The sequence below is a fragment of the Fusarium oxysporum genome, chromosome V, assembly GCF_013085055.1.
Source record: "Fusarium oxysporum Fo47 chromosome V, complete sequence".
In the NCBI taxonomy this organism is placed as follows: domain Eukaryota; kingdom Fungi; phylum Ascomycota; class Sordariomycetes; order Hypocreales; family Nectriaceae; genus Fusarium; species Fusarium oxysporum.
The window spans coordinates 3,433,210-3,448,475 of record NC_072844.1 but is presented as its reverse complement, the minus strand read 5'-3'; the positions used below and the strand labels follow the sequence as shown (position 1 = coordinate 3,448,475).

General features: G+C 48.7%; 3 protein-coding genes across 3 annotated transcripts; 1 reads left to right on the top strand and 2 right to left on the bottom strand.

Moving 5' to 3' along the window:
* Window positions 1-673: 673 nt before the first annotated feature.
* On the top strand, window positions 674-10,673 carry FOBCDRAFT_224298 (mitochondrial protein from FMP27-domain-containing protein). Its single transcript, XM_059609653.1, has 2 exons — window positions 674-1,063; window positions 1,124-10,673. Exon 2 carries the CDS (start codon window positions 1,162-1,164, stop codon window positions 10,285-10,287), a length of 9,126 nt encoding a protein of 3,041 aa, XP_059464976.1. The 5' UTR covers window positions 674-1,063; window positions 1,124-1,161; the 3' UTR covers window positions 10,288-10,673.
* A 143-nt stretch (window positions 10,674-10,816) lies between these two features.
* Window positions 10,817-11,310, bottom strand: FOBCDRAFT_37777 (uncharacterized protein). Its single transcript, XM_031184869.3, has 2 exons — window positions 11,120-11,310; window positions 10,817-11,061 (listed from the first exon to the last, which is right to left on the bottom strand). The coding sequence occupies exons 1-2, from the start codon at window positions 11,167-11,169 to the stop codon at window positions 10,854-10,856; spliced, it is 258 nt and encodes an 85-aa protein (XP_031040511.1). The 5' UTR covers window positions 11,170-11,310; the 3' UTR covers window positions 10,817-10,853.
* Window positions 11,311-12,559: 1,249 nt separating this feature from the next.
* FOBCDRAFT_202076 (uncharacterized protein) lies at window positions 12,560-13,237 on the bottom strand (the record flags this gene model as incomplete). Its single annotated transcript, XM_054704717.1, has 1 exon — window positions 12,560-13,237. The coding sequence occupies one exon, from the start codon at window positions 13,235-13,237 to the stop codon at window positions 12,560-12,562; it is 678 nt and encodes a 225-aa protein (XP_054560692.1).
* Window positions 13,238-15,266: the final 2,029 nt, after the last annotated feature.

Sequence of the window (15,266 nt, the reverse complement as noted above, 5' to 3'; positions counted from 1 at the left end):
ATGTGGTACAGGATAGTACACGCGGTTCAAACGGAAGATCGGCTCTGACGGTTATTGTTAAGGCTGGTATGGAGATCCTTAGCACGGTGCATTACCCGGGTGTCGCAAAGGGAGATGAATGCATTTAATGTCTCATGAAAGTAGGTAATTATCTCCTTTAATGTCGACAGTCGTAACACTGCGGAGTTGTTGAGATTGGTGATCATCAACAAATAAAATGTCTTACTATGTAGCTACTAGCAGACATCGTTTGTTCCCTGCTAATGAGCTAGGCCCGTGCTTCTGCCCTAACTGATCTAACGAAGTGAGGCTCGTGGCTTCAGCTTGGAGTCCTCTGAGTGGAGGCCTTCTCGAATCGATCCAACCTAACCTTGGAGAGCTTGGGTGCTTGCAGTAGTTGGTAGCAGTACGTACTCGTTATCGCTTCGTGGGTTGTAAGCAGTTCGTCCAAAGACGGACGCATGAGTCTAAGCGACCAATCCAGTCCATCGCCATCCAATATCCGTCCATCTTCAACGCTACGTATCTCGGACCATAGCCGTTTCTTTCCTTTCACAACCTACCTACTTAACCTAATAACTTTGCATACCCCCCGCCAAAAGTCACGATTTCAAGGGAATCGCCGTTTTTCGCATCCGTCCCTGCCTTGTACTCCTGCGGCAGAGTAACACTCCTTTTCCTAACAACCTACAATCCTCGTGGATCCGGACCCCCTTGACGTCACAAATCTCCCCCGAATCCCCTTAGAGCATCGCGTTTCGATATACTTTCCGTCGATCCCGATAAATAAGCCAGCTTTGAATTTACTTTCCGCTCTGCTGTCCGCCAATCATCCCTGCTCCGGACGCGAGGATATATACTTCAACCTTTCGACGTTCTGCTCACAGCGCATCCTTTTGCGCGTTACCGTTCGGTCGAATCTCGACGGGAGTACCAGTAAGGAACTCAAAATCCGGCAATATCGACACCTAATTCGACAAAAGCCCGCGGTGATGGCATAGCCCGCCTATCAATTGGTTGCACACAAAGTGAAGGCATGATATCTCTTCCACAAGCAGGAAACGTAAGTTGCGATACCACGCCACCTTACACCGCTCGTAGCTAATTCCATGTCTCTTCGCAGTTGACTTGGTGGGAGAGGCTCGTGGGGGCCTTCGCAACATGGCTCTCCTCAACCCGACCTTCGTCTTCGGCTGTATAGTCCTCTTATATCTATCATCCTTTGTCCTCCTAGCCGTCTTTCGAATTATTACCGGTATCTCTATTCAAAGAATTGGCTACTTCTCCTTGCGCCGACTAGCATATACACCTCGAGATGGATGTAGGATAGAGATTAGGGGCCTGGGGCTCCACGTTCATCGACCAACCTTCGCCCAGCCAACATGGCTCAGTATTGTTCTAAGCGAGCTCGTCGTAACATTAGATATCAACGAGCTGGAAGGAAACAAACAGGTCGACGTAGACCCCGAGGACAGCGATGCCGAAACGTCGAAGGATAAAAAACCGGACGCCAAAACTACTGCCCGACAACAACCACAGCTACCGCGACGAGCTACGAGCACGGTTGTCCGAAGCGAAACATGGAAGAAACTTACGAATATCAAAGAAAAGATCAAGCGGTTGCATAGGAATATCAGTTGGCTCAAGCTGGTCGACGTTGTCGCGACAAACTCAGCTGTGAATATCGTTGACGTGGGCAATGTCCAGGTCGGAAGCTTCACTCTCGCGGTCGATACGCGCCGAAAGATGGTCGATCGTGTACGCTTTTTCGCCCGTCTAGCTGACCGCCATGGCAAGGACCAACAAGCGGAATGGACTGTCTCGTTGCGTAGCGTCTTGTTCACAGCTGATGGAAATGAATCCATGGAAGTTCTTGACCAGCTGTTTATCAACGTTCATGGACATCTATACAAGTCCATGGATGGTTTGCGCGAAGCCGCCGTGGCTATCAAGATGGGTCGACTGCATATTCCGTTCGATGATCTGCAAACGTGCATAAGCCGACTCAAGCAAAGGAGAGCTGAGGTCAAAACTCCTGGGGCAGAGGAGGAGCCCGTGGATATTTTCTTGGGCAAGGTTGCACAGGAAATCGACGATCCTGGAACCACGAACGAGGACTTGATGAGGACGGTATCTGATTCCAAAGAGTTTTTCAGCTCTATCCTACGCGGCATCAAGGAGATTCAGTTTGCTGTGAGCTTTCTGGGTATGAGCAAGAAGGTCCAGTCTATCAAGCCTGGGTCTACCCCAATCCAGCTGAATGCAGCTATGAAAGAGGTTGGGATAGATCTTCACAGGTTGGACTCCAAGTCACCAGCACACAGGATGTATTTCCCCGCCGAGGCCATTGCGCACGAGGCATTGGCTGCTGCTCTGTCTATATCTGTTGGCTTGGACGATGGACATGGTCAACCTGAACGCCTTCTCTACGTCCCGATGGCCACGACTACGATCAAGACAACACTACTCTCCAAAACCGTAGAAGTTCTGCGAGCCAGTACCGTGGACGAGAGAAACGCCAACATCATGTTTGCTAACTCTGTTGTTACGTCGCCTTCGGTAGATCTGGACCCTCACCATTTGCCGCTCCTTATCGCCTTATTCAAGTCAAAACCTAGAGCACCAAGAGCGCAGAATGATAACCACCATCTGATCTCGCGCCTACTGCCCAAAGCGAATTACAAGTTCTCTATGCACGAACCTGTAGTTCGTATAAAGCTACAACCTTTGCAAAAAGCCGAGGATCCAGATGATTTCGATCTCATCATTTCCTCGATCTCCTCGATATCACTCGACGTGGAGTCTTCCCATAGCCTTATGGCAGATATGCATTATTCCCTTGATGGCTCTTTCAGACTTCAATCGCACGACCTTTATTACCAGACCAATAATGGTGAGCGGTTTAACTTGATTACCACAGAATCACTCGATATGAAACTACACCTGGGCGCCCGGCCAGATGTTTACGTTGATGTATCTGGTAACCTTCAGTCTGCCTCGATCAGTATGGTCAGACCTGAGATTATCGATGGGCTTCGCCAAATAGTTCAGGAGTTACGCATTGATGTGGAACCAGAAAAGGGCACGATTTCACGACCCAGGGGTGGCCAGAACTTCTTACGATCCATGCCTAACTGGCTATTGAGAGCCCAGTTTGACGCGTCGGATTTCAATGTGGAGATCGCAGGCATTGACGAGGAGATCTCAGATGATACTCGTGGAGTATTTCTCCATTGGGATACTGTCTCAACCGAATACCGTGCCCATCGACTTGACGGACTTCAACGCCGGGCTTCCAGAAGACGCGCCAACAGTCGTTCTATCAGTCAGTCCGACTCGGAGTGGACTCCTCCTTCGAGCTCCCCACGGCCCAAAAAGAAACCGCAGAACATCGGCGATGGGCGAAAGCTTACACTCTTTGCCAGTGGAATCGAGGCACAGATCATGGATGCTGTTGATACACTCGAGCCAGAACCCTTCCTCAGTGTACCGAGACTTGAGCTTTCTCTCAGCGCGGCAAGCGATGCCAGTGGTCCAACTTTTAACATACAAGTTGGTGTCCGTTCGATCCGTGCTAAGTACTCTCTCTACCGGCATTACGCCATTGGGGTTGCTGTCATGACATTACGCAAAGCTTTCATGCAAAGCGGACGTGACATTCCACGAACGAAGCAACATGGAAGCTATGTTGATATCATTCCTACTGCCAACCGACTGGCGCCTCCAGGAACTCCCGATTTCGACCCTGGCTCGTCCACTATTACACCAGAATTGGTTACTCTCGATTTCAAAGCAGCGCTCGTGCAGCTTAAAGCCGATATGCCTCACGATCCAGCCATGATGCTACATATGTATGGTTTAGAATTAGGCCGCCAGAGATGGTCTACGCCCTACATCGCTGCGAAACTTGTGCGGCTTTATACAGAGCCACCACGCATGCGCAACGTTTGGGCGAGGTTGGTCAGCATCAAATCAGGACGCCTCGATTTCCGAGAATCTCGTCGAAAAACAGCTTATGGGGGTGTTGTCGACGAGAAAATGGTGGACATCGTGACTGAGGCCGTTCGTATCGCGGTACCACACGAGGTTATCGTCAGCCGCGTGAGTGACAACTTCATCAATGTGATTAAAGCAGTTCAGCAGCTTCACCATCGTTTCAAGACGGGTACCAATGAGTACATCCTCGAGAAGAAGCCCGAAGGACCAAAGTCGGTTCCCAAAGTGTCAGTACGCACACGAAACTTTTTATTCGAGCTCGAAGATGGTGGCTTTGAGTGGAAACTAGGCATGATTTACCGCACTGGTCTTATTGAACAAACACAGCGACTTGCCCGAGAAAATGCTTTCAAGGTCAAACTCAAGAGAGTCCGTGAAGAGGAGATAAGACGCGGCAGCAGCAAATTCCGATCTCGATCAACTTTCCCCAGGGGACGGCCTGAAATGGGCGATAGACCAAGCAGCAGAAGTCGGAGTGCAGACGCTTTCGAAGGAACAGATGCACGACCAAGCTCCCAATATGGAAGAATTCCACGATACAACCCCAACATCGAATCTCTTCGTGTCAACGGTGTTTCAAAAGTTACTGAACACTATGCTCGAGGCCATCTGGACATGTTCAATGCCCAAAGCTGGAAGAAGCGGATTGACCGCGCCTACCGAATGTCTCAAGACAGCATGAAAGAGTCTCGCGGCCAGCTCTGGGGTGCCAACCAAATCCCCGAAGATATGGAAGACTCCGAAAATCTACTGGAGGTACCCCCAAGACCAGCGCTCATGGCCGCCGTCATCAGTGACTTGCACTTTATGATCGACAAGCCGACATTCCCTATGAAAGACCTGCCAGATTTCCTTCATAAGATCGGCAAAGGGATGCCAAAGGATATGCAGTATAGTTTACTGGTGCCGATGCACCTCAGTATTGCCATGGGCGAGGCTAAGGTGACGCTGCGGGATTATCCATTGCCTTTAGTGCATATTCCACCGATGAAATACGGACAATCTGCCAAAATCCAAGCTGTGTCATTGAAGGCAAATTTCGTTGTCGCCGAGGAGTTCAGGGGAGTTGAGTCGACGCGGAGGGTTCGAGTCAACGTTGTCCCACCAAGAAGCACGCTCCCAGGTTCTTCAAATGAAGGCAGTTTTGCCATCGAAGTCAGACGTACAATAGGGCCTGTCAAGTCTTACTCAGATGTTTACATGGACGTCAATAGTGCTCTTCCTACGCGGATCACTTGGGGTCCTTGTTACCAGCCTGCCATTCAGGACATGATGATGGTGATTGAATCGTTTACTAAACCTCAATTTGATCCATCAGAACGTGTTGGTTTCTGGGACAAACTGCGACTTAACTTCCACTCCAGGATACACATGTCTTGGAAGGGGGATGGAGATGTTCATCTGGCTCTTAAGGGTACACGCGATCCGTATGCAATGACTGGCAATGGAGCCGGTTTCCTCATGTGCTGGCGAAACGACATCAGATGGAACATAAACGCTGACGATGACCCCAAAGGATTCATCTCAGTCGAAAGTGGCGAGTACATCCTCGCAGTGCCTGATTATAGCCATGAAGTTCGAGACCAGGCCCGGCGACTTTACGATGCTGAAGGTCACCTGCCTGAAGACAACTACAAATCCGAGGCGAGCTTTAAGAAGGTTGTCATGAAGCTGTCAGGCAAGGTCAAGGTCATGGCTGGCCTCATCTTCGAACGTGCTATTGAGGACGGCCAGCGAAGCTTTGAGTTTCGCCCTCATTATGACATCGTCCTCAAAAATCCACACTTCGCTAAACCTGATGCGAACGGTCTTCCATACGATGCAATGCGTGGTTTCCGAAGCCGACACATCCATCTTTCTATTGCGATCCATGCACCAGCTGATCGTGACTGGCTGTCAGATAGTCCAGAGCCCTCCCGAAGCTACAACACTATCCATCTCACCCCCCGTTTCTTCACCCACTTCTTCAATTGGTGGGGCTTGTTTGGACAGCCGCTGTCATTGCCAATTCGTCAAGGTAGTCTCTTCCCTGGCCGTGAAAAGAACAGCAAGAAATTTGGCCGACATCTTGCAACTGTTAAGTACAACATTTTGCTCGCTCCACTTTTCCTCAGTCACATCTACAAGCACAAGGATGTCGAAGACCATTCTGAAAATGCAGTCTCTGCAACTGGTTTGAAGGTGCGATTTGACAGCTTTTCACTTGACCTTCATCAACGCCGAGAAGAGTTTAATACCCTTGGTAAAGGAAAACATGGTGACGACACCAGTAAAACATCAGGTATCAAGATTCATGCTGCCCAGCTTGACCTCGTTAGCGCCGATGTCCGAGCAGTGTCAGCAAGTTTGAAGGGAACAACCACAGAGGCCATTAAGAAAGGATCTATCGCAACATTGATGAGCGAATCTGACGAGAAGCCTGACTTGTCTCGGTTTACTATTCCGGACAATGACTTCAGTTGGATTGATATGGATGATTTTGTCGAGCTTGACTGGATAACACCCACGGAGCCTCACCCTGACACCAAAATTTTACCCCTGGCATACGCCCCTCGCCTGACATATTTCAGACAAACAGACATTGGCGGTGTTATCGCTGGAGACCCAACACGAACTAGTCCTTTTGGAAGCGAACCCACACATTTCTGTGTGATGAGACACGATGACGATCCCCGTCGAATCCAGGGCCAGCTTATTAGGGATCGTCTTGATCAGCTGGGCAGACAAATGGAATCTCATGATCGTGAGATGGGCGAAGCGGAGTTGAGGGTTATCAAATGCGATGCAAAAGACCGAGTTGCCGTGGAAGAATTCAAGGCTTTCCAGAAACATACCGACGTGCTGCAAGAGAAGAAGGAATTCCTTGAATCAATGCTGAACCAGGCCAAGATTCGTGCTCCGTCAAGTACTAACAGGAGCAGTAATGATGGCCGTAAGCAATCAGGCGAGTCTTCCATCCCTTTCCAGGATGAGACCATGGAAATCCCAGCAACCAGCGAGTTTGAAAGCGAGTTCAACAATCGCTTTGTTATCCACAATCTGCAACTCAAGTGGAATAACACCCTGCGAAATATCGTGCTTCGATACCTTCACCAAAACAGCCAAAGACGTGGTTTCACCTACTACCTTTCGCGGCCCGCTATCAAGTTTATCCTTGACATTGTCGAAGAGCAGAACAAAGCTAAGTCAAACAACAAGCCAGGCAAGGCCAAATCAACACACAGTCGACAAGGCGGCAGAAGGAGTTCTCGCGCATCTAGCATCCATGATGACGAAACCCCTCTGGATATCGAAGAGCGCATTAAACGCATTCTCAATGACGGTCGCAAGTTTACATCGGCTACCTGGGGCACTAACGCCGAGGGCTTTGTTGAGGGATCGATCGAAGATCTGGTGACCGGAATTGCCGAAGAATTCACTCCCCAAAGTAGCTATCACATTCGAATCATTGCTCCGCAGATTCAACTCCAGAGCGACAAGAACAAGAAGAATGTGGTGCTAGCAACTGCTAAGGGTATGGAGCTGAAGGTTATGGAAGTCATGGAGAAGGAGAGAATCTCAGACAATGTCAGCGGTCTCGTTCAGCGCCGATTCTTGGTCAATATGGATAGCGTCCAGTTCTTTGTCACACATCGCAAGTGGTTCCAAACCAGCCTTGTGTCGATGTATGTTGGAAGCAAATACGGTGCACCAAGCGGTTCCTCTTGGCCTCCATGGGTTCCTATCGAGGTGGTTTTTGACTTCCAGGCGGATCCTTTCGGTTTCAAGCGCGTTGTCCAGAAAACTTCGGCCATGGTTCGGTATGATAAGTTCAATACCTTGCGCCTGAAGTACAACGATGAGGTGAATACGGACGGAAACGAAAACGCTTCTCAAGTCAATATGGAGAACCGCATGGACAATCTTTGGGTCGAGTTCCCAACCGCAAGAGCTCTCTGCAACTCATCGCAGTACTATGCACTGTATGTCATTGTACTTGATCTCCTCATGTACAACGAACCCATGGAGAAGACGCGTAGTGAGCGCTTGGAAAAGATCATCCTCGCCTCGGACTTCAGCGACTTGAGTGGTGCTCCGGCTATGGTTCAGAAGCTGCAACAACGCATCAGGCAGATGGAAGAGATCAAGGACCATTTCCAGATCTATGCGAAACATCTCGATAAGAAGGGTTGGCAAGACAGATTGCACCTCGAGAAAGATCTGGCAGCTTGTGAGGATGAATTATTCTTCATGATGAAGGCCATTACCTCTTCACAGAGAAAGTATGATGTCAATTCGGATGACAGCACTGGTCTTCTCAAGTGGAACATTACCATTCGAGACATCGTTTGGCATCTCATGCAAGATTCGAATGAACCTTTGGTGGAGCTGCAGCTTAAGGACCTCGAGTATGACCGCACAGACAACTCCGATGGTTCTCATGTAAACCTCATTCGTGTTGGTAAGGTCCTTGGCCTCAACCTGTTACCGGATGCCACATACCCTGAGATGATCGCACCATATATCGATCCTGAGAAGCCGCATACCCAGGAGGGTGAGCACAAGGAGATGATCCGAGTGTATTGGTACATGTTGGAGGCTATAGCAGGCATTCCAGTGATGGACCGCTTTGAGGTCAATTTGTTCCCAATCAAGGTACAATTAGAGCGAGAAGTTGGCAAGCGACTTTTTGAGTATATTTTCCCTGGTATCAATGGAGAAAAGTCGGCCGGCACCAAGAACGACTCCCCGTTCATGCTGAAGCAGGTCACGGCTGATGGAGAGGAGGACGAGGATTATGAAGATGGCAACGGCCTGACACCTTCGTACACACGACAATCATCCTCATCGTCTTTCTCAGCAGGCTCAGGTTCACTCGAGCTTCGACTAAGACCTACTTTGACATCCAACACCAAGACTGAAGCGCCCCCTGGAAAGGCCTTGAGTGTCAACACGGGCAATGAAGGCCATTCTTTCCGCCTCTTCCGTACTCCTGGAACTTCCAAGACTATGCTTAAGAAGGCATCCCATGAGTCTCTCCGATCTAACATGGGTCCAAGAGTTGGCCTTACGCGTGCTTCCACGGGTCTTTCTTCTAGGGAAGGTCGCGAGTCAAGGGACGGCGATAAGAAGTCACGCTTCGGACTGGGAAAGAAACACCACAATGAAAAGCAGCAGTCAGACGACCTTACTAAGATGATGACCCGTGCCAGCCAGTACATGACGTTTTCGTCCATCAAAATGCCTTCTGTGGTGCTTTGCCTGAGCTACCGTGGCAAAGACAATCGCAACATTGAGGATGTGCACGACTTTGTCTTCAGGATGCCCAGCATTGAGTGGGAGAATAAGACATGGTCCAATCTGGATCTAGCCCTGGCTCTTAAGAAGGCGGTTGTGAAGGCCTTGATCTCGCATACAGGTGCACTTATTGGGAACAAATTTTCAAAACATCGACCCAATGCCGAACAGCGAGACAAGTTACGGGTACTGGCCAACAGCTCAGTCCTCATTGCACCGTCCTCTTCAGGTGGCTCTCAACACTACCCTGGCAGTCTGAACGATAGCGACGATTCCAGTCTATACGGTTCATCTCCTGTGGACTTCTCCCGATCACCTCCTAGAAGCATTCGAGCCGGAAGCACACACAGTAGTGTACGACCAGGATCTGCTATGCGACGACGCAGTCGAAGCTCGAGTGTCAAGAGTCGAAGATCGCATCGTAACGGTGGCACAGGCCATGGCCTGCAAGCTCCCCATGGCCCTAATGTGCCCGCTTTCCTGATGATGACGCCGCCAACCCCCATTGATGATCATCATCGTAACGACAGGCATCATCACGGCGTGGAGCTTTTACGGCCAGCTACCGCAAGTCCACAAAGCAGCATACACAGCATGAATAACAGCATGTATAGCCAGCAGGGCCAGACATATGGAATAACACCAAGCAATTCCCATGCTAGCAGTGTAAACAGCGCCAGCACTCACAGCAGTATTCCGGTGCCTGTCGCCCAACAGCACAGGCCCGGGTTTAGAAGAATTCCGACGGGCATCGAACGACCTGCGTCGAGCATGAGCAATCACGATTCTGGGGTACGAAGGAAGAACGGCGCAAGCAACCTCAAAGACAAGCTTAGCGCGCTCACATCTCGTATTGGCAACAGAGAAAGCAGCAGCCCCTCACAGCAAGAGGATGATTCGGAGGCCGTTGACGACCAGTTGACACCCGCAGGACCTATAAGTAGATCTAGGCGGTCTTCAAGCCACACGGGGTCACGACTCAGCTGGACTCCCAGCAGGATGAAAACGGGATAAAAGTAGGGAGATATCAAGTGGCTTGTTAGTGGCAGTGATATGGGTGGTGCAGTATATAGAATCTAGGCAAAAAGGCGTATTGGGTAGGACTAGAGGTGGCATTTTCCATTCTTTTGCATATTTGATGTCCAATATGAAGGAGGAAGATGGAGAACATATATCATAGCATAGCGAGCGAATTGGGTGGAGCAAGTGTTGTTCTAGGAACAGGATAGGATGAGCCCTAGATCAGTCTTTATGGAAACGAGGGCAACCTCAGCAAAAGACTGGCTGGCGGAATTTTTATTTGTAATACAAAAGAATTGATATATCGCGTTCATTTATCATGGTCGATTTTATGTGAAGTTTTCAACTGTTTGTTCATTGTTCAAATTATATGACTTCCATGGTATATTCCACCTCCAGTTTATCCAACCACCAAATGCTATGTCCGTCTCTGCGCCCCTTATAACCAGGCGATGTTGTAGACGTAATAAAGAACGCTCAACGTGAAGAAATTATATATGCGTATGCAGAAGCAGATCTCTAGGATCCTTTATAATAAAGTTCTATAGACAATTGATCGTCTACTGTCGTCGACCGAGGATGTTGAACAGACTTGTCCTGGGATTCTCGATGGCACCGTCAAAGGTCCTTGCTCGGTTGGCTTCACTCTCGGGAGTGTTGTACTTTGCAAAAGAGCGATCGAACTTGGCTGATGTGGTGGCCAACTGGGAGGTCACGTAGCTAGCGACGAGAGCGAAGCTGCCAACAGCAACGACAACGGGGAGAGCCCTTTAATAATTGTTAGGATATCGGTGGAGATGAGTTGCTGTAAGTTATGGGGACTTACTTGGGGTATGCGGCAGGCTTAGCGAGAGCAGGTCTAGCGATGGCGGCCATTGTGTAAGTGGGTGCGGTGTAAGTGTAAGTGTAAGTGAAGATATAGACACTTTTTGAGATGATGGTGAGTTGAGAAGACAGGACTGGACTGGACTGGGCTGTATTGATGAAGGTGATGACAAGAAATCACTCCATTTTGACGAGTTCGACCAAGTCTCTTATACTAATTTACATTGTTGTCAACTTTTTTTGCGCTGTCGATCATGAGCCGTAGGATTCTCAATTGCCAATTGAGAGTCGGTCGATGGTGGTGTGATTGTAGGTGCTGGCCCCTGGGCTGTCTGACCTATTCGGGCGATTCCGGGGAACAAGGGCATTCCAGATTTGGAAACTTGGGGAATGAAGAGGATATGATCATTTTGAAACGTATTTTCCATCATGATAATAATAATATGTATTTCACTATTCTTTTTATTTGAGATAGTTATTTTGTGGTTTGTTGATGTTTTGTTTGTTTATGTGGAGCATAACAGCCTTGCATTGACTGTGACTTATTGCTCTGTGCTATAATAATACGGTATAATTATCTCAAAGTATACAAATACAGACATTGGACATGACTGCTATGTCGATATGTCTATGCAATTCGGCTCTTGCCGGAATGAAGCCTTCAGCAACTGTCGACCTCTATCAACCCCTGGCCTCATGCTCCCTCTTCAGGCTCTGAACATCTGACCATGTCAAGGCGGGGTCCACCGAACACCAGCAGCAGCCAACACAAGGTGACAGTTTTTGGCTCAGCCTGGCCTTGTCTCCTGTCAGTGGCAAACCTGCTGAACCAGCTCAGTGGTGCCATACCCCAGATAATATCGAACAAGGACGAGAATGCGACGCCCAGTCCCGACGATGAGGAACTTGGAAGCCTGATTCTGTTTGTGTCTGTGGACCTGTAATCCACGGCATGTGATTTGCAGTTGACAGTTGCGTTGGTGTTTTGCTCAGAATTGACTTTGCCATATTTTGGGTCTCGTCAGATCATTTCTCAGTCTTGGGAAATGATCTTCAGCGGAAGAAGTTCTTGTTATTATACACGTGAGCCAGCGTTACCTGCCTCTTATTAGCGACGATGATGAGGGATAACGCTCAAGTTGCGTTCGTGGTTCTCATCTTGATCAACGCTTATACCTACCATCCCTCATTGATCTTCATTCATCCGTTCCTTCGCGAGTTTTCCGGCGAGTCTTGTGTTGGCTCTGGTGGTGAGACCTGTCTTTAATACAATACCCAACCGGTCTTGATGTGCAGTCATAACCAACGTAGTAACAGCATCATCTTCATCGTGATTGGTGATCATCAGCTCATGCCTTTTCGAACTATAGCACACCGACGGATTATCCTACCCTCAATGACCAAAGCAGGCATCTCGAGCTGCAAGGATCACGTCCATCTTTCAAGTCGTGAATTCATGTCGTTCTGGTCTGGGGATTTTAGCCCGAACTACTCTTATAGCTAGGTCGTACCAGGGTGGGATATCACTGAGCCCATTTCCCCAATGAGACCACTCGCACCAGAAATCCAAAACTGCCATTCCAAGGAAAACCCTCATGGCGAAATGCGCGTCGTTTCCTGGTACGTGCAGCTTGCCTGCGTAGCGGATCCTCAGTCTGTTCATCACAACTGCCAACGATGGTGCAGTTGCGTTTTGAAGTGGAATGTATTGTGCTTGGGCCAGATCGATCCAGCAAATTTCGTTCAGGGAGATCTTGAACTCTTTCAAGACGGCAAGGTCGCCGGGAGCCGAGTATGCAACGCCAATCACATCTCTTCCTTCCCGCCACTCAACGAATCTGCGCCTCAGGTCCTCTACAGATATGGCCTCTGTGTCACCGAAACAGAAACGTTCCACTCCGGGCACGCTGTCTTGGACGGCAAACTGATAAGTTCGAATGAGATCTGATAGGTTATCAAGTTTGAAACGATTTTGGATGACGTCTCGGAGATCCCTGGTGTCCAGTATAGCCACACCGAGATGGAACGACTTGATCCTCATCTTCCATTCCCCCTCCAGTTCCTGGGGCAGCCTCCTGGCTTTGTCAGTGTCAACGCAGATGAGTCTGACGTCTCTCATATTGCTGCCTCGAAGCCGGGTTTGCAGCCTGGATTCCATCTCCTTTTTTAAGCTTTGAGTGAGGTAATAGCCGAATACCATTCGAATCATCTCAATTGCTCTGAGCCTCCTGACCAACCTGAAATCCTTAGGGTTATTGTACAGCTCTCTTGAATAAGGTGTTTACAGTGACCATCCCACCATGTAATTCAGTCTCTTCTTTTTTCCTTCCGGAGTCATGCTGGCTAGTTTGGCCTTGAACTTAGCTTCTTCCTCTAGTAAGTTTGCAGTCAAAAACCGTTTATGACGCTCTATCTTGTACTGCTATAGGTCCATTTCTGGTGGTTCCTGTGTTTTTTTTCTCTGATTCTGGTTCTGGTTCTGGTTCTGGTTCTGGTTCTGGTTCTGGTTCTGGTTCTGGTTCTGGTTCTGGTTCTGGTTCTGGTTCTGGTTCTGGTTCTGGTTCTGGTTCTGGTTCTGGTTCTGGTTCTGGTTCTGGTTCTGGTTCTGGTTTTGATATTGGTGGTCTCTTTCGTGGTGACTTGTCTTTTGATGATCTCTCAGGGATCTTTCTTGCCTTCGTGGTCTTTCTGTCTTGTGTTTCTGTGAATCATGTATCGGGTCTCTTGGTGGTGCCCACTCTGAAGTTGGGACAAACGTGAGTCTCGTGGGTGGTGGTGGTGGTTTCTCTTCTGATGACGGCTTTGGTTGTGATGGTTTCGATGATAGTCTCACTGAATAGTTCCTTATCTTATAATTCTGAGCACGTCATAGCATGCTCGGCAAGGCCCGCGGCCTCCCGTAGACCTTGAACATGAGTATGTACCCGAGTGCCCAAATGAGGTGTGATACTTTCCGGCTAAAGGTTGATGGGCTGTGATTCGTTAAGTCCTGGACAAAGACGGCTTGGTGTTGAGTTTGATGAGAATTCAACGGCTTGGCACGTGACCCCACCTACAGCCTGAGGCGTACAGGACACAAGCTGTGCAGTGCTGGCATGAATTGTTGCCAAATTACTCTTCGCAATGATAACAAATGTCTTGAAGCTACATAGAACGTCGCTTTATATCGCCTGGCGTGGTAGATCTCATCGATACTTTGAAGCATGGTTCAATGGCAGATGATCAGCGATAGCGGGCTGTAAGTCAATTGCTACAAAACGTGGTTGATAAGCTTAAACCAAGTCGGACCCAAAATCACCCGACATCAACAAAAGAGGAACATGGCAGCTGCTACAGACCAATTCAATGATAACCAATGCATTGTGGGCTGCTTGGTAGAAGCACATTACTTAGAACTGTGACTATTAGACCATACACGAACTGACTGGACGAATGGAATTCTTACAAGAAACGCCGATTTTCTACCTCAGACTTTTCCCTTGTGGCTTATAAGAACTCTCCTGAAACTCTAAACTTTTACAGGCAACGTTGCCGCCGTCACACCAGACATTTTATTAGATAGATATTTATTGGGGAACCCAGACCGAGGTAGAGTAAGGGGATCGGACCGACTCCAGATTTTTGCGCGAATGTTGGTGGGTTGAAATTCTTTACAGTTCCACATTTGAGCTTACTTGAACCTGGTTGAGAATCATAAGATGGGGGAGCCTGTGTCGTTGATGAAGTGATTTACTGAGTTGAGAAGTGAAGATATGTTTATATCGCTACTATTTTCAGTGTGAGAATGCAACAACACTCAGCTCTCATTGGCTGGGTATGATCGCGTACCTGTTTATAGAGCCTCTGCTGCACTTCCATAACCAAAACAAGACTCTAAACCGTCCCCCATGGGCAATTATTCAGCCCCCCAACCCCAGTAGTCTATACAAACTATTACCATTGAATATCCACCAAACTCCGTGACCCACGGCCCGAACAGGAACCCAAAGCACAAAAGTGACGTGTTGGTCACCAGGTTTAGCTCTCATCTTCGCCTCTAGCTGATTCTTCTCTGCATCGCCATTGACCAATCGATCTACTGCCCCACAATGCAATGTTCCAACTTTGAATTCTCTCTGGATGGATCTGGAGACTGAAACACTTCTCTT